Source organism: Saccoglossus kowalevskii, chromosome 18 (genome assembly GCF_978046115.1).
Source record: "Saccoglossus kowalevskii chromosome 18, keSacKowa6.1, whole genome shotgun sequence".
Classification (NCBI taxonomy): domain Eukaryota; kingdom Metazoa; phylum Hemichordata; class Enteropneusta; family Harrimaniidae; genus Saccoglossus; species Saccoglossus kowalevskii.
Window position 1 is genome coordinate 11,209,229 of NC_140658.1, and position 22,083 is coordinate 11,231,311.

At 35.4% G+C, this 22,083-nt stretch overlaps 1 protein-coding gene across 1 annotated transcript in view; it reads right to left on the reverse strand.

The window, feature by feature from the left end:
• The window catches only part of LOC102809148 (uncharacterized), a 230,846-nt gene that overhangs the window by 98,464 nt on the left and 110,299 nt on the right, over nt 1-22,083 (reverse strand). The window contains exons 9-10 of the mRNA XM_085492918.1: nt 16,937-17,035; nt 16,140-16,238 (exon numbers count right to left, since the gene is read on the reverse strand). Of these exons, the coding sequence (XP_085349044.1) occupies nt 16,140-16,238; nt 16,937-17,035 (198 nt within the window). The remainder of the gene's footprint in view (nt 1-16,139; nt 16,239-16,936; nt 17,036-22,083) is intronic.

Consider the following 22,083-nt stretch of genomic DNA (forward strand, 5'->3'; position numbering starts at 1 on the left):
CAAATAAGACATGGCGAGCATAACTACCAGATACTATGCCATGGAAATCATATAATGGAACATTATTGCACCATGTCAAATAAGACATTGTGTGCTTAACAACCTCATACTATACCATAGCAATCACATAATGGAACATTATTGCACTATGGCAAATAAGACATGGTGTGCATAACAACCACATACTATGCCGTGTCAATCACATAATTGAACATTATTGCACCATGTCAAATAAGACATGGTGTGCAGAGCAACCACATACGACGATATGGCAATCACATAACGAACATCATTGCAGCATGCCACATAATACATTGTGTGAATAACAACCACATACTATGCCATGGCAATCACATAATGGGACAGTATTGTATCATGTCAAATAAAACATTGTGTGCATAACAACCACATACTTTGTCATGGCAATCACATAAGGGAACATAATGTCACCATGTCAAATAAAGCATGGTGTGCATAACAACCACATACTATGCCATGGCAATCACATAATCAAACATTGTTACACCATGTCAAATAAGACATGGTGTGCATAACAATCACATACTATACCATAGCAATCACATAATTGAACATTATTGCACTATGGCAAATAAGACATGATGTGTATAACAACCACATACTATGCCAGCAATCACATAATAGAACATTAATGCACCATGTCAAATAAAACATTGTGTGCATAACAACCACATACTATACCATTGCAATCACATAATGGAACATTATTGCACTATGGCAAATGAGACATGATGTGTATAACAACCACATACTATGCCAGCAATCACGTAATAGAACATTATTGCACCATGTCAAATAAGGCATGGTGTGCATAACAACCACATACTATGACATGGCAATCACATAAAAAAAACATTATTGCACCATGTCAAATAAGGCATGGTGTGCATAACAACCACATACTACATGTATATCATAGCAATCACATAATGGAACATTATTGCACCATGTCAAACATGACATTGTGTGCATAACAACCACATACTATACCATAGCAATCACATAATGGAACATTATTGCACTATGGCAAATAAGACATGATGTGTATAACAACCACATACTATGCCATGTCAATCACATAATAGAACATTATTGCACCATGTCAAATAAGACATTGTGTGCATAACAACCACATACTATACCATAGCAATTACATAATTGAACATTATTGCACTATGGCAAATAAGACATGATGTGTATAACAGCCACATACTATGCCATAGCAATCACATAATTGAACATTATTGCACTATGGCAAATACGACATGATGTGTATAACAGCCACATACTATACCATAGCAATCACATAGTTGAACATTATTGCACTATGGCAAATAAGACATGATGTGTATAACAACCACATACTATACCATAGCAATCACATAATGGAACATTATTGCACTATGGCAAATAAGACATGGTGTGTATAACAATCACATACTATGCCAGCAATCACATAATGGAACATTATTGCGCCATGCCAAATAAGACATGGTGTGCATATCAACATCATACTATGATATGGCAAACACATAATGGAACATTATTGCACCATGCCAAATAAGACACGGTGTGCATAACAACCTTATACCATGATATGGCAATCACATAATGGAACATTATTGCACCATGTCAAATAAGACATGGCGAGCATAACTACCAGATACTATGCCATGGAAATCATATAATGGAACATTATTGCACCATGTCAAATAAGACATTGTGTGCTTAACAACCTCATACTATACCATAGCAATCACATAATGGAACATTATTGCACTATGGCAAATAAGACATGGTGTGCATAACAACCACATACTATGCCGTGTCAATCACATAATAGAACATTATTGCACCATGTCAAATAAGACATGGTGTGCAGAGCAACCACATACGACGATATGGCAATCACATAACAAACATCATTGCAGCATGCCACATAATACATTGTGTGAATAACAACCACATACTATGCCATGGCAATCACATAATGGGACAGTATTGTATCATGTCAAATAAAACATTGTGTGCATAACAACCACATACTTTGTCATGGCAATCACATAAGGGAACATAATGTCACCATGTCAAATAAAGCATGGTGTGCATAACAACCACATACTATGCCATGGCAATCACATAATCAAACATTGTTACACCATGTCAAATAAGACATGGTGTGCATAACAACCACATACTATACCATAGCAATCACATAATTGAACATTATTGCACTATGGCAAATAAGACATGATGTGTATAACAACCACATACTATGCCAGCAATCACATAATAGAACATTAATGCACCATGTCAAATAAAACATTGTGTGCATAACAACCACATACTATACCATTGCAATCACATAATGGAACATTATTGCACTATGGCAAATGAGACATGATGTGTATAACAACCACATACTATGCCAGCAATCACGTAATAGAACATTATTGCACCATGTCAAATAAGGCATGGTGTGCATAACAACCACATACTATGACATGGCAATCACATAAAAAAACATTATTGCACCATGTCAAATAAGGCATGGTGTGCATAACAACCACATACTACATGTATATCATAGCAATCACATAATGGAACATTATTGCACCATGTCAAACATGACATTGTGTGCATAACAACCACATACTATACCATAGCAATCACATAATGGAACATTATTGCTCCATGTCAAATAAGACATGGTGTGCATAACAACCACATACATTGTACTATGCCATGGAAATCACATAATGGAACATTATTGCACCGTGTCAGATAAGACATGGTGTGCATAGCAACCACATACTATGCCATGGCAATCACATAATGAAACATTATTGCACCATGGCAAATTAGACATGGTGTGCATAACAACCACATACTATGCCAGCAATCACATAATGAAACATTATTGCACCATGTCAAATAAGACACTGTGTGCATAACAACCACATACTATACCATAGCAATCACATAATGGAACATTATTGCACCGTGTCAAATAAGACATGGTGTGCATAACAACCACATACTATGCCATGTCAATCACATAATAGAACATTATTGCATCATGTCAAATAAGGCATGGTGTGCATAACAACTACATACTATGCCATGGTGATCACATAAAGGAACATTATTGCACTATGTCAAATAAGACATGATGTGTATAACAACCACATACTATGCCATGTCAATCACATAATAGAACATTATTGCACCATGTCAAATAAGACATGATGTGCATAACAACCACATACGATGCCATGTCAATCAGATAATGGAACATTATTGCACCATGTCAAATAAGACATGGCGAGCATAACTACCACATACTATGCCATGTCAATCACATAATAGAACATTATTGCACCATGTCAAATAAGACATGATGTGCATAACAACCACATTCTATACCATAGCAATCACATAATGGAACATTATTGCACTATGGCAAATAAGACATGATGTGTATAACAACCACATACTATGCCATGTCAATCACATAATAGAACATTATTGCACCATGTCAAATAAGACATTGTGTGCATAACAACCACATACTATACCATAGCAATTACATAATTGAACATTATTGCACTATGGCAAATAAGACATGATGTGTATAACAGCCACATACTATGCCATTGCAATCACATAATTGAACATTATTGCACTATGGCAAATACGACATGATGTGTATAACAGCCACATACTATACCATAGCAATCACATAATTGAACATTATTGCACTATGGCAAATAAGACATGATGTGTATAACAACCACATACTATACCATAGCAATCACATAATGGAACATTATTGCACTATGGCAAATAAGACATGGTGTGTATAACAATCACATACTATGCCAGCAATCACATAATGGAAACATTATTGCGCCATGCCAAATAAGACATGGTGTGCATATCAACATCATACTATGAAATGGCAATCACATAATGGAACATTATTGCACCATGCCAAATAAGACACGGTGTGCATAACAACCTTATACCATGATATGGCAATCACATAATGGAACATTATTGCACCATGTCAAATAAGACATGGCGAGCATAACTACCAGATACTATGCCATGGAAATCATATAATGGAACATTATTGCACCATGTCAAATAAGACATTGTGTGCTTAACAACCACATACTATACCATAGCAATCACATAATGGAACATTATTGCACTATGGCAAATAAGACATGGTGTGCATAACAACCACATACTATGCCGTGTCAATCACATAATAGAACATTATTGCACCATGTCAAATAAGACATGGTGTGCAGAGCAACCACATACGACGATATGGCAATCACATAACAAACATCATTGCAGCATGCCACATAATACATTGTGTGAATAACAACCACATACTATGCCATGGCAATCACATAATGGGACAGTATTGTATCATGTCAAATAAAACATTGTGTGCATAACAACCACATACTTTGTCATGGCAATCACATAAGGGAACATAATGTCACCATGTCAAATAAAGCATGGTGTGCATAACAACCACATACTATGCCATGGCAATCACATAATCAAACATTGTTACACCATGTCAAATAAGACATGGTGTGCATAACAACCTCATACTATACCATAGCAATCACATAATTGAACATTATTGCACTATGGCAAATAAGACATGATGTGTATAACAACCACATACTATGCCAGCAATCACATAATAGAACATTAATGCACCATGTCAAATAAGACATTGTGTGCATAACAACCACATACTATACCATTGCAATCACATAATGGAACATTATTGCACTATGGCAAATAAGACATGATGTGTATAACAACCACATACTATGCCAGCAATCACGTAATAGAACATTATTGCACCATGTCAAATAAGGCATGGTGTGCATAACAACCACATACTATGACATGGCAATCACATAAAAAAACATTATTGCACCATGTCAAATAAGGCATGGTGTGCATAACAACCACATACTACATGTATATCATAGCAATCACATAATGGAACATTATTGCACCATGTCAAATATGACATTGTGTGCATAACAACCACATACTATACCATAGCAATCACATAATGGAACATTATTGCTCCATGTCAAATAAGACATGGTGTGCATAACAACCACATACATTGTACTATGCCATGGAAATCTAATAATGGAACATTATTGCACCATGTCAAATAAGACATGGTGTGCATAACAACTACATACTATGATATGACAATCACATAATGGGACATTATTGCACCATGTCAAATAAGACATGGTGTGCATAACAACCACATACTATGCCATGGCAATCACATAATAGAACATTATTGCACCATGCCAAATAAGACATGATGTGCATAACAACCACATACGATGCCATGTCAATCAGATAATGGAACATTATTGCACCATGTCAAATAAGACATGGCGAGCATAACTACCACATACTATGCCATGTCAATCACATAATAGAACATTATTGCACCATGTCAAATAAGACATGATGTGCATAACAACCACATTCTATACCATAGCAATCACATAATGGAACATTATTGCACTATGGCAAATAAGACATGATGTGTATAACAACCACATACTATGCCATGTCAATCACATAATAGAACATTATTGCACCATGTCAAATAAGACATTGTGTGCATAACAACCACATACTATACCATAGCAATTACATAATTGAACATTATTGCACTATGGCAAATAAGACATGATGTGTATAACAGCCACATACTATGCCATAGCAATCACATAATTGAACATTATTGCACTATGGCAAATACGACATGATGTGTATAACAGCCACATACTATACCATAGCAATCACATAATTGAACATTATTGCACTATGGCAAATAAGACATGATGTGTATAACAACCACATACTATACCATAGCAATCACATAATGGAACATTATTGCACTATGGCAAATAAGACATGGTGTGTATAACAATCACATACTATGCCAGCAATCACATAATGGAACATTATTGCGCCATGCCAAATAAGACATGGTGTGCATATCAACATCATACTATGATATGGCAATCACATAATGGAACATTATTGCACCATGCCAAATAAGACACGGTGTGCATAACAACCTTATACCATAATATGGCAATCACATAATGGAACATTATTGCACCATGTCAAATAAGACATGGCGAGCATAACTACCAGATACTATGCCATGGAAATCATATAATGGAACATTATTGCACCATGTCAAATAAGACATTGTGTGCTTAACAACCACATACTATACCATAGCAATCACATAATGGAACATTATTGCACTATGGCAAATAAGACATGGTGTGCATAACAACCACATACTATGCCGTGTCAATCACATAATAGAACATTATTGCACCATGTCAAATAAGACATGGTGTGCAGAGCAACCACATACGACGATATGGCAATCACATAACAAACATCATTGCAGCATGCCACATAATACATTGTGTGAATAACAACCACATACTATGCCATGGCAATCACATAATGGGACAGTATTGTATCATGTCAAATAAAACATTGTGTGCATAACAACCACATACTTTGTCATGGCAATCACATAAGGGAACATAATGTCACCATGTCAAATAAAGCATGGTGTGCATAACAACCACATACTATGCCATGGCAATCACATAATCAAACATTGTTACACCATGTCAAATAAGACATGGTGTGCATAACAACCTCATACTATACCATAGCAATCACATAATTGAACATTATTGCACTATGGCAAATAAGACATGATGTGTATAACAACCACATACTATGCCAGCAATCACATAATAGAACATTAATGCACCATGTCAAATAAGACATTGTGTGCATAACAACCACATACTATACCATTGCAATCACATAATGGAACATTATTGCACTATGGCAAATAAGACATGATGTGTATAACAACCACATACTATGCCAGCAATCACGTAATAGAACATTATTGCACCATGTCAAATAAGGCATGGTGTGCATAACAACCACATACTATGACATGGCAATCACATAAAAAAACATTATTGCACCATGTCAAATAAGGCATGGTGTGCATAACAACCACATACTACATGTATATCATAGCAATCACATAATGGAACATTATTGCACCATGTCAAATATGACATTGTGTGCATAACAACCACATACTATACCATAGCAATCACATAATGGAACATTATTGCTCCATGTCATATAAGACAAGGTGTGCATAACAACCACATACATTGTACTATGCCATGGAAATCACATAATGGAACATTATTGCACCATGTCAAATAAGACATGGTGTGCATAACAACTACATACTATGATATGACAATCACATAATGGGACATTATTGCACCATGTCAAATAAGACATGGTGTGCATAACAACCACATACTATGCCATGGCAATCACATAATAGAACATTATTGCACCATGCCAAATAAGACATGGTGTGCATAACAACCAGATATTGTGCCATGGAAATCATATAATGGAACATTATTGCACCATGTCAAATAAGACATTGTGTGCTTAACAACCACATACTATACCATAGCAATCACATAATGGAACATTATTGCACTATGGCAAATAAGACATGGTGTGCATAACAACCACATACTATGCTGTGTCAATCACATAATAGAACATTATTGCACCATGTCAAATAAGACATGGTGTGCATAACAACCACATACTATGCCATGTCAATCACATAATAGAACATTATTGCACCATGTCAAATATGACATTGTGTGCATAACAACCACATACTATACCATAGCAATCACATAATGGAACATTATTGCTCCATGTCAAATAAGACATGGTGTGCATAACAACCACATACATTGTACTATGCCATGGAAATCACATAATGGAACATTATTGCACCATGTCAAATAAGACATGGTGTGCATAACAACTACATACTATGATATGACAATCACATAATGGGACATTATTGCACCATGTCAAATAAGACATGGTGTGCATAACAACCACATACTATGCCATTGCAATAACATAATAGAACATTATTGCACCATGCCAAATAAGACATGGTGTGCATAACAACCAGATATTGTGCCATGGAAATCATATAATGGAACATTATTGCACCATGTCAAATAAGACATTGTGTGCTTAACAACCACATACTATTCCATGGTAATCACATAATGAAACATTATTGCACCATGTCAAATAAGACATAGTGTGCATAACAACCACATACTATGCCATGGCAATCACATAATAGAACATTATTGCACCATGCCAAATAAGACATGGTGTGCATAACAACCAGATATTGTGCCATGGAAATCATATAATGGAACATTATTGCACCATGTCAAATAAGACATTGTGTGCTTAACAACCACATACTATGCCATGTCAATCACATAATGGAACATTATTGCAGCATGCCAAATAAGACATGGTGTGCATAACAACCACATACTATGCTATGGCAATCAGATAATGGGAAATTATTGCACCATGTCAAATAAGACACGGTGTACATAACAACAACATACTATGCCATGGCAATCACATAATAGAACATTTTTGCACCATGTCAAATAAGCCATGATGTACATAACAACCACATACTATGCTATGGCATTCAGATAATGGGAAATTATTGCACCATGTCAAATAAGACATGGTGTGCATAACAACCACATACTATGCCATGTCAATCACATAATGGAACATTATTGCAGCATGTCAAATAAGACATGGTGTGCATAACAACCAGATACTATGCCATGGAAATCATATAATGGAACATTATTGCACCATGTCAAATAAGACATTGTGTGCTTAACAACCACATACTATACCATAGCAATCACATAATGGAACATTATTGCTCCATGTCAAATAAGACATGGTGTGCATAACAACCACATACATTGTACTATGCCATGGAAATCACATAATGGAACAAAGTTCACCTGAATTGATTTACATCAAGCTAACCACCATATTGATTTTGATGACCATAAACACATTAAAGAGACTTGACAGATAAAATCCTTGTATATAGCATTGACTCAATACCAGCAATTTAGCAGTGTTCCATCAAACACATTTCTTACCTAATCTGGTGACAGTGGTACTTGCTCACTACTACCCTGACCTACCAATGAAAATTGCATATGATGCATCACCCTATGAATTGGGGCAGTACTATCTCATGTGATGAAAGATGGAGAGGAAAGACCAATTTCTTATGTGTTCAGATTTTAATCAAAAGCAGAACGGAATTATTAGCAAATCAAGAAAAAAATATTTGCGATCTGTTAGGTTGTGAAAACTGTGATTCTCAATACCAATCAGTAAGACCTAATTACACCAACAACTACAAAATTAAATAGAAAACCAGGTAATTTATTAATTAAATGACAGTACTGTAGATACAGAAAAAAACAACGGACCATTACCGACCACATTCCGTCTACAATCAATCAAGCAATGATGACCTTTTGAAAAGTCAGGGATCTAGAAAGACAGCTGAAAATATCTAAGAATAGTTAACACCAATAAAATGCAACTACAAAGAACACAACTAATAGTGATAATAAATTTAGCCAGACATTGCTAACTTTTGGTCACTGGAATGTGGCTGGAATGAGATAGGGATATATACTATCAAGCAATAATGAAAATAAAACAAGGAAAACTATAGATGTACAAAGCCCAATAAACATATATACAGATTTACTGAAACCTGGTAAATTGGGAGAAAAACAATGATATTCTAATGGACCAGAAGAATTCTAAGTATACCATAAAACATGAATGAAACAAAGGCATAGAGAAACTCTGAGGCTATTAGTCTATATATCTGACCATTAAGGTACAAGTATTCTTCTAATTACGTCACAATTTACTGTACGGCGTAAATTGGATGAACATTACTTTAAGCAACCATAAAGACAATCACATGCGCACTTTCCTTATTTGTATATTAATATAGATGGTAATCCATGGGAAGAAGAGGAACAAGAAATTACAAAATAAAACAAATTAGGTAAATGAACAACATGTTTTTGAATTTATCATGATTATAGGCAGTTGAAAAAATGATATGAGAAAATGATACACATTTTTCAATGGATTCTTTAGATACAGAATTAAAATATATCATCCACAATATTAAAAAGAAATACATTATAATTCTGGAGATTAAACCTTAAAATGAAAAGAGCAAACTCAGGACATTTGCCAAATTTAAAAAGTTGTACACTTTTAAGTGTTATTTATCTATACCCAATTTAAAAGAAACACAATGACACGTCTTATAATAAGTAACTATACATAAGAAATAAACAAAACACCTCTAGAAATGAGAGCATGTAAATACTGTACACATGAGATGGCAACTCGTTGGGTGCATAGGTATGTGCAGGTAGGCCCCGCTCAAGTCTAGTGGGGCTAGCCAGTCGAAACGGTGGATGGAGAGAAAAATGCTGAAAGGTGTCTCCATGTGGAACCGATCGAGGAGCACATACTAATTCAGTCTGCCTAGGTCCAGAACCTGCCGCCCGCCTCCTGTAGATTTGGTACTACAAACACGTTTGGTTAGAAGCCTGGACTTAATGGTGGCTGATCTACCCTGTGTATGGTGCCCTATTCCAGCAAACTGCTACTTCCTGCCTGATTGCTTCCGCGGGAGTCCCCTGGCAGTGCCCAAAGGGGAGACACTGACGGGGGAGATGGAGATTTCAGCAGTATCCCGTAACCTAATGTCACCACCTGGAAAGGTCCAGGGATCGGTCACCCACTGTCTCCCAACTGGACTACACCAGCGCAATCTGTGTATGACAGGGATATGTGGCCATGGGTTTGTCAGTTGCGAGGGGCAGGGTGCTCTCTTCTCACATGAGGTGAGTTTCCCCAAGGCCTGCGATAGTCACTAAATGTGACCTGGCCACTCGCCGAACACATGCCTGTTCCCCAGTCGCAGAGGAAAGCGTCGAACATGCTTCCCCCGCTGCCGGGGTGGACGACCGCCCGAGGAGGGTGGGGAGCCACCACCTGGCCCTTTCCTCCCTGGGGGCGCGCCGCTACTTTTCCCTCCCATTGAAGGCTATGAGCGCTTGCTTCCTGGCTGACTCTGGCTAGCGGACGATGCCCTAGGGCATTGTGTTTTCTGTGCTTGGGGTGCCCTCCGCTTACAGGACCAACTGGATAGCGGATTCGATCTGAACCCTCTGGTTCATTGCACTCCGAAGCTCCGAGACTGTACTAGCCATTCCCCGAACAAAGAGGGTGGAAGATGACGAGTCTGCGTCACTGAGATGGGGACGTACCCCCTGACTCAGTTTGCCGGCGAAAACACATGCGTCTAAGTCCGCGTCTTGTTGCACAGTAGTGGCCCCAGCCAAGAGAGCCAGGTGACACTAGGGGATGTCACACGTAGATGTGCGGTGGCCCACCAGTAAATGTGTCGCCTGGTCTAGGAGGATGGTGCGTTCTGCCTCTGAGGTCTCAAGAGTCCTGGGCGTGCACAATAATGCACTCAAGCAACTCTGCCCTCAGGGCGTGATGGATTGTCTCCGATTGAGCTGGCGAGAACGCCCATGGAACGTAGCTGTCCCCCTTTACCCGGTTTGCCAAACGGAAATTCGTGGTACCGGGGTCTGGGGAAGGAGCCTTGGGATCCGGTTGGGGGCGTTTTTTGGTCCCATCCCACACGTTGAGGTCTGATCCCAAAAACCACACCGACCGGGTAGCGTTTGGTTCAGCTGAAAGTGTTGCCTAAGGTTTTTCCCCACCCGAAGGCCTTAAGTGTTACCTTCTCCGCGGCTGACCAACATCTGCCCATCAACGCTGTTTGCGCGCTCTGCACCCCACTCCGCATTCGGACGGACAGGGAGAGACGTGCCGACGGGGTTGCTTTGGATCCCGATGCCTGTGATCCCATAAGCGTTGAAGCAACCTTAGGCCTTAGGATCAAGGGCAGGGGTATTTACATCATATCACTAGGATCGATGATACTCCGCATCACCCCAAAGGCGTGGCTCACCGAGTCGTTACAGATGGAAGACTCGAGGGATCGCTCAAGGTACCGACTGTATCCGACACGAGCGAACTGTCCCCTTTCCACTTAAATATGTGTTCGACTGTGCGTCTCATGACAGGGTCGATTCCCTCTGGGGACGCCCGTGGGTCGATAAGAAGGGAGTTAAAACCCATAAGAGGAAAGCCTCCAGGGGCACAGCCTTGCTGTAGCCGGTAAAAAACAGTGGGGGGAGACCGAGAAAAAATATTGGTACCTCCGACATCGGGCGTGAGGACTTTTCACTCATGCCAAACACGCAACTCACTTTAACCGATCTTTTTACTGGTCGCGCGACCCTGCTGTGAAAATACGAGCGACGCGGTCAGTCTCAGCGATTTTGATGGCTCTGAAAAAAAAATCTCAGGCCTCAGAACTCCAGTGAAAAACACACCCCTTCAAGGCAAAAACCCCAAACCCCAAAAGCCGCACGCAGCTACGGCAAAAGTATTTCGGATGCGGGTTCTATGCTGGTAAATTCTGAATATAATAACGACTGCACAGTCGACTCGAAAAACGAGAAGACAAAAAAACGGCAGCGAGCCCTGGTGCTCTCATTACATCTATTAATTTCTAAATACATAGATCAAGCATAAAATGAAAACGACATGCATGAGGGAAGCGAATTACAGTAGGAAAAGGAGACGTAACGAAATCAACAAGTGATTAAGCTACGACGCCCGGGTTTTATTTCTTTGTTGTGAAAAAAGCTACACACAAAGGAGAAAATGACACAAGGGTAAAAATGACAAGGAAAACTTATCCTACCAGCTACAATGTCGATGCCGCGCAGCGACAACAACCCAAGCAGAAACCCGGATGGGAAAAAAGCAGGCGATCCAGGCACAGATGCTAGACTTGATCTCCACTTTATGCGAAGAAAAAGCAGAGTGAGTATCCAGCCCTAATGGCACCGCCATATGGGCTCGGTCACGTGGTTCCTGACGTAAGGGAAAAGAATCTTGGGGTCATGGGGCTTCCCCTGACCTAGATTCTATCTCTCCGTCATTGGCAGAATCGCTGATTAATGCCTACAGTTCAAAATAGTCATTTTGACTGACCGGAGTCTATGGTGGGTAATTGAACGTAGTGAATTAGACCCACTCAAAAAAGAAATCACAGAAGAGATTATACATGAAGAAAATATCACGCAGACACACAAAAGTGATTTTAAGAACAATCCTTGCAGAGCAGATGCCAAAAAGTCATAATGAGTCAAGCACATCAATTTGCGAAGTATATCACGCTTAGTACAACACCCTGGAATGAGTGACTCACAATTAACATACATTGAATGTAGGAAAAACACCAACAGCAAAGAATCAAATGATGCCGACTTACAACCATCAAACAAGTAATTACAAACAACAAACTTTCAGAAATACTTGATGAGCCTGAAATGGAATAACAATTGAAGGAGATTAATCTTACTGTAATAAGTGTGAAATGTGAATTATTCTTTGTGTTAAATAGAATCTACCAAACACAAACATATTCCTCTGAAATTTCCTGTGTACACACTGGCATACAGCAACACTAGTGGTTATGAAGAATGTAAACACGTATCTCCAATCAGGAAGTGTAACAACAAAAACAAAGTGTTCCACATTTCAATGAATAACATCAGTAACCACATCATGAAATATAATGGAATACAAAACAACAAATATCAAGGCACAACGGCATTCATGAACAATATCAAAACAGCAATCAATGATGTTACACCACTACAGACACACTATAAACCTAACAAAATTAGAACCTCACCATCATAAATCTTCTACAACAGCAATCGATAATTCAGTGAGTTCATATAATCTAGAGAAGTCAGGGATTTAGAAAGACAACTGAAAATATCTAAGAATAGTCACACACCAATAAAACGTGACTACAAAGAAGAACAAAACTAATAGTGATAATAAGTTTGGCCAGAGATTGCTCTCTTTTGGTCATTGGAATGTTGCTGGAATGAGATACAGATATATACCATCAAGCAATAATGAAAACAAAATAAGCAAAAAATATAGATATAGGAAACAAAATAAAAAAAACATATATACAGATTTACCTGAAAAATGGTTAAATGAGAGAAAAACTGAATGATATTTTATGTATACCTTAAAACATGAAGGAAACAAAGGCATAGAGAAACTCAGCAGAAATTGGTATATATATCTGAAAGTCCATCAAGGTACTTCTAATTCCATGACAATTGACTATTTGGTGTAAATTGGATAAACAATACTTCAAGCAACCTGAAGACAATTACATGTGTACTGCATATGTACCACTAGAAAATCTTATTTGTATATTAATATAGATGGTAATCCATGGGTAGAAACAAGAAATTACAAAATACAACAGATTAGGTAAAATTATCATACAAGGCAACTTAAACACCAGTACAACAACTATTGATGGCATGTGACAGTAGCAAAAACATCACAACAAGCAATAATCAAGGTATCAATGTATCCTGAGTAAAATGACCGCATAAAAACAAGACAAGCACGCCCTCTACGGTATATTAACTTAACACATACTTTATTGCCAACATAATCAGAGCAGTAAATAAAATGAAATGTTTTGGAACTCCAACATTATGGAATGATATCACAGCCCACAGCACTTAGCAGTGATGATATTAAACAATTTAAAATCAGGTTCAGTCAAAATAAACATTTGTAAAAACACTGCACACCATATTTGTTACAATTTATTAAAACAAGCCCGCAACAAAGAAATAAAATACATATATTAATTAATTAATTTGACAGTCAAATATCATAACAAAGCATGCCAAACTAGTCATTTCATAAATAATGCTATGCATGGTGTTCCTTTGACAAGTTATTGGCATAAAAAACAAAGGAAGGATCCGGTATTAAAGACATTGGGGACATTTGAATATGTCTACCTGTAATCACAGACGTGCCCACAAATAAATCAAATCAATGGTAATTAGAGCGCCATCTAGGAAGTTATTGTCACCTTGACAAACCTAAACAGAATTGCAATGGTCAAATGTTTGCTCTTTTCTCTCAAATTGTGTTGAGAATAAACTTGATTTACTATATTTTTGAAATTTAAATTTGAACGAATCTGACTGATGCCACTGGTCTCAACAAGTGTGATCCTGTCTCACACTATGTGCTTGCTATTTGGTTCCTGTATATCATTAAAACATACCAATTAAATATGACAGTATGTACAACCACCATACAGAGTGAAATCACTGCAACATGACATTTAGGATTCAGGAATTTGATAACCGTTTAGGACATGATTGAAAACTGTCAATTAAGACATGGTGTGTACGATAACCATATAACATGACATCATTCCAACATGCCAATTATACCACTATGTGCCTGTTGGCTGAGATAGCTTGACTGTTAGCAATGCACATTGCAATTAAAGAACTGAAGATATCATTAGAAAATAAACAATATGTACAGAATCAAAGCAAACAGACTTGTGTTTTCAACAAGAATTCAAAAATACAATTTTTTCCAAAAATGACAAATATATTCATCAAAATTAGATAATTGAAGATATCATAACGTAATGGACAAATCTGAGAAAGGTCTACCTATATGTATGATATCGAAGCAATTAGAGAGGTCTACCCAAAATACATACATGTATACACCAAGTATCAAATCACTCAGGCTTTTAGTTTTCAAGAAGAAGTCGAAAAAGTAAAAAGTTGACATGAAGTCCTACCTACAGTCCTGAAGCTGCATGTACACAATAGAAAAAGCAGTTCAGCATTTTAATAAAACAGCTGGACAGCTGAGACAGACCATGAACACATCATCTCATAGAATGTCTTGTATGTATGCACTAATCTTAAAGTACAATTGTTCACTCATACAACACTATTAGGCCCAGGTATTCCTAATGGTGATGTGTCTAAAATCAATATTTCACGTTATGTGATTAAAAACATTGATACCTTATCTTTATCTTCAATTTTCAATCCCTTCTCCAATAACAAAGTCAAGACATCACTATGGATACCAGCGCAAGTAGAATGTAAAACAGAAGCGTTGTTCTATAAATATAAAATAAAGTAATAGTAAATTATATTCAAATTTAGATAGTACAGTAACACAATCTTATAATATTAACAATTCAAAAAGTAAGACATTAGCTTATACTGGTACAAGGTGGATGCGACTACATCCATATGGTAGTAAGTGATTTGAAAGCTATAGTTTATATGTTTATGAGACGACATGAAATTATAAATGCAAAATTACATTAATTATATAGTTATATAGTTGTGATACATAACAGTGTTTTTTAAAACAGGAAAATGTCATTTTATGTCAAAGGTACATTGTACCTTCACTTCCTGGATGGTAAAATACAGAATTGAGACACCAACCATGATCATACATGTATAATCATTAACAGTGATGTCATAAGCTGTTTTATTAATTGACATAAATAGTAACAAATTCAAGCTTTATCATTAAACACAATATTAGATTAGTGGTTCGTATTTGGCACTAAAAGTTACTATAATTTAGAATACTGTACTGATTTGTTAAAGCAACATTAACAAGTTTTGATAATAGTAATGTTGCTAATGTGAATTACACATGGTTGAAATATTACACTACTATGTGTTAAGACATTCTCATAAATTCACCAACATCAAGTCATTCAATTGTCCCCTATATCTTAGTGACCTTGTATGACCTACATATACTCGTTTTGTAGTGACTAATTATACATGATTCTCACCGTTCTCCTGGCATATAAATCTGCACCTAGATTCAGACATGTCTTCACCATAGCAATACCTCCAAACCTGCATGCATAATGTAGTGGTGTCCAGTTGTCCTATACAATAAAAATAATAATAGTATTTCTTGATTACCTACAAATACATTGACTGTACAAGATTATAAACCAATATTTTTTGATTGATACATGTAAATAGAGTGAAAGACAATTGAATAAAGTTTAATTACATGTAGTGTAGTGGTAATTGACATAACAGATTGGTTCATGTTGATTCGTCACTACAATTTAAGAGTACATTTAGTTCACTGGCACTCATTGTATGATAGTTTACCTGTAAAGTAAACAGTACATCACATACAAATACATTTGTAATATGGTGTGTATGACAATAATATAACGTTATATCATATTGCACCATGCCAAATACAATATGGTGTTCATAACAAACACATACTGTGACAAGGCAATCACATAACAGAACATTATTACCACATTCTATTAACACACCATGTAAAATGTGATATAAATAAATCATGGTAATTATGACATGATATGTATAGCATTCACATGCTAACTATGACACTGTATGACAATAATAGAGTGGGATATATCATTACAACCACATCATTGACATTGATTGAACCAACATCAATATCAGTGTACATCATACCATCAAATACGAGATCAATGCAATGTTGAAATATAGACCGTACACATGATAATTACATAATGTGACATGTCAGCATTCCAGTTACTCTAAAATATGTAGGACAGTCTGGTCTCATCACATGACATTTCAACATGACAACTATAACACTATTAGCTGTGGGACCATGACACTTTTGTATGTCTTTGTGATGGTATTTTTAAATTAGTTATTTCTGTCATTGCACGTTTGTGTTACGCAAGTATAAGGGAGGAACCATAGCTTTTCTATGCAGAGAAAAATCCTAATATTTAATTTAATGACATCAAATGTATGAGAAATGACTAAAATACCATCACATAAACTACCACAATAAGAGCTATGGACATACAGCTATACAAATGTACAACAATAACATGACATGTCAACAAGTTGAAGAAATCACTGAATAGAACAAAAATAAGAAAAAATAAGAAGAATACCCAAAATAGCAGTACAAACAGACAAATGTAACCATGTGATAATGACTGACCAATCACAACACTGTCCAACTTCAAGAAACAGAAAAGATCAGCAATTTAAATCACTCACTAATGCACAGCCAACAAGACAAAACATAAGACAATATTGTGATCAAGAAGAAACAAAGATTACAGTTTTCTAGACATGAAAACAAAGAAGAAAGAACACAAGTCAAGGACTTCAACTCAAGGTATACAACGCCTAGTACAGCACTTTGGGATGAGTGACTTACAATCAACACATTTGGTAGAAATACACCTTGCAAAGAATCAAATGATGCCAACTTACAGTGATGCTAACAACCATCCAAGTAATTACAAGCAGCAAACTCCCAGAAATGTTTGATAAGCCTAACATTGAATATTGGTGGGAATGAACCAAGAGGGAATCTATTGTTATAGCTGAGAAATATGACTTATTCAATGTGTTAAACAGAACCAACCAAACACAAACATCCATGTACACATTGGCATACCCTTAGCTGTCTTTTAAAAAAAACAGCTATGAAACAAAACAAAACAGCAACAAATATCAGTGTATTAAGTTAAAGTAGAGAATGTTTCCTATTCTGTATTCATCATTGGTTGCAAATTGTCTTTTTTTTGGTTTGTTTTATATTTTAAGAATAAGATTTTTTTTAGTTAATAGTTTTAAATTTTTTTTGCAAAACCCTTTTTATTCTTTCCTAAAGATTGTATGTGTTTAATAAATATGTCTTCACCATGGCAATACCTCCAAACTGACATGCATAATGTAGTGGTGTGTGGCCGAGCTATACAATAAAACAAACAATAATATTACTTGATTGATACATGTAAATAGAGTGAAAGACAATTGAATGAAACCAATCCGTTTAATTACATGTAGTGTAGTGGTAATGTAATTGGCATAACAGATTGGTTCATGCTATTTCTTCACTACATTCTAAGAGTACATTTAGTTCACTAACACATATTGTATGATTGTTTACCTGTAAAGTAAACAGTACATCACATACAAATACATGTGTGATATAGTGTGTATAACAATAATGTAACGTTACATCATACCCTTACAAAAGTTTCCTATAGGATTCCTATAAGAATCCTATAGAACAAATTCCTGTAGGATTCCTATAATATTTTGACACATGTTTTCCTATAGGATTTTGTGCGAAAATATTATAGGAATCCTATTGGATTTTGTCCTATAGGAATCCTATAGGATTTTGTCCTATTGGAATCCTATAGGATTTTGTGTCAAAATATTATAGGAATCCTATTGGATTTTGTCCTATAGGAATCCTATAGGATTTTGTTCTATAGAAATGCTATAGGATTTTGTGTCAAAATATTATAGGAATCCTATAGGATTTTGTGTCAAAATATTATAGGAATCCTATTAGAATTTGTCCTATAGGATTTTGTGTCAAAATATTATAGGAATCCTACATGAATTTGTCCCAGCTCTTTTGGAGAAAGATCCCACCAATCACTCACATAAATAACATCATAAACTAAAATTAGTTAAACAAGAGTATTTTATTGCTTAACATGTACCAGACATAAATTTAATACAATTGTAAGAAAAATAAAAGATAAAACTATTACCATAAATATATTGCACAACATTTCTTAAAATGCAATGAAAATATAAAGTTGATGACTCAGACAATTTGAATAATAAATGACTTATGTAATTCCCTTCACTCTGTCATTGTTTCTAAATACTAGATTTTTTTCATAAAAATTATTTTATATTACCGAGTAATTCCAAAATACAAAACAGTAAACAATCTCAACCAGCAATTATAAACTTTTCAGTCAATCAAGAAATGTACACTGAAATAAAATAAAAGTTTACTGCCTTGGAATAAAATGATGTACATAGTGAGTGATCCAGACAATTTAAAAAATAAATGTATAAAAAGTACAATTACAAAAATACTGGTATGCATATTGTGTTTCTAAAAAATAGCACTGAACCCTCAATTCAAATTCATTGATTTCTAATACTAGTATGAGAGAGATTCTCCATTTTGGGTCAGAAGGTTCAATTTGTGATAAAGAAATACAAAATAAAATATTGTCAATGCAGTCTTCTGTGAGTTAAGTCATAGGATTCATAGGATTTGAGTATTGGACCTGTAATACAAAAAAGAATTTGTTTCAAATGTTTCATTAAAATATTAATTAAAATATTCCAAATACTGTAAAATATTTTATTTTCACTTGCAATTATTTTTTGCTATTTTCGCTGAAGGGATAATTCAGTGAAAAAAAAGTCTAGCGAATATAACTTTTTTTTCTATATTTCAAACTCACTCATCAAAAATCAGTGAAAATAATTTCCTCACAAAATACCCAAAAAGCCCTTTCAGCTAAAATGAAGTATTTTACAGTAGATAAAAAACTACCATTTACTGTATATGCACTATTAGATGTTTATTCCCAATAGAAGTGCATATAAACCCAAAATTGCATTGGCTGTGTATAAAATTTACTTTTTTTGCCATAGAAAAAAACTCTGTATATTTTATAAGCAAATTCATTACTTAATGGAGCAAATATGCTAAAACAGTAAAATTTGAAGGTACATATGTGTGTAATGTTTTTAAATACTACATGAATTTCATTGATTTTATTAAATGCATTCCTCTAAATTTGGCTTTCACAAATTGAATGAAAAAAATTACTAGTACAATGTAATATGAAAAAAGTGGTACTTTCTAAATGTAAAATTACTTGAATTAAATTAGCATTTAATTATAATTTCCTAAAATTAAAAGTTGTTAGAGAAATCAAAATTGGTTCAACAGGGTAAATATTAGGATATAATATTGAAATTCACTGCTGTTATGAGTGAATTTCCCCCCAGAAAAAGCCATGCACTTGGTGACAATTTACATAATTATATATGCAAATACACCCCCCCCCCCCATCACCACATGCACACACAAATAACTATTTTAAAACAACAAAAGTTAAATTATGAAAATTGATCAGCAATCTTTATATATTTATCATTGCAAATGGTTATCACAACTGTCTTTAAATTTAAAGGATAAATGGTATACTTTTGAAGTCAACAGTCAGCTAGTTAATTAATTCAGTGTTACTAATCCTTAAGTACACAGTCACAGTACCTTTTTGTGTTTGTGTTTTCTGAAGCTAAAAAACACATTAAAAACACCAAGATGTACCATAATTATGTTACTCACATGTTCTCTACAAGTTTATGGTCTTCTTGATCCAAAAATTAGGTAAAATGACATCAGTTTCACCATATTACAAGGTCATTGTGACAGCATGGTCCACAGTCCCTGGCACAAACAATGTGTGACCTGTAGTGCATGATGGGTAAAACACTCAGGAGGCTGATGGAAGTACACCATCTGTGGTCACAGGAAGTTCAGGCTCTGTGTTCAGTAACTAATCTCCCAATAATTTAAAAGTTATAAAATTACTCAAAATGCTTTTGTTATGTTTTTCTTCTAATCTGCCAATTATGAATTAAAATAAAACTGATCCCAAGAATATCAAAATCATGGTTATTTGTTCTAAAATTACTCAAATCTTTTTATGCAGTTTTAACAGTTCAGTAAAAACTAGAGACTTTCTGCTTTTGTGTGATAAAATTTGGAAAGTTGAAAGAAAAATTAAACTAAACATGGATATTTTAAATTTTTTTACAAATGATTTTTCATCAGTATTTGTTTATATTTTTTTCACAACGTGCTGACTTTTAAAAGTCTATAGAAATAACGTATATCAATCTGATTTTTTTACTAATTTTTTTTTAAAGTAAAATTTTATCTTAATATATTATTCATTTACTGGGAGTTTTTTCGAAGATGCAAGATGGATGAAAACAAATATAAATACAATAAAAAACATGCCGTACAATACAACTGATTGTAATGAGATTGACTAAAGTTCAATTTGAAAAAAATGTTGACATCTTATGATAGTACATGATATTTTTGAAGGGGAGTGAT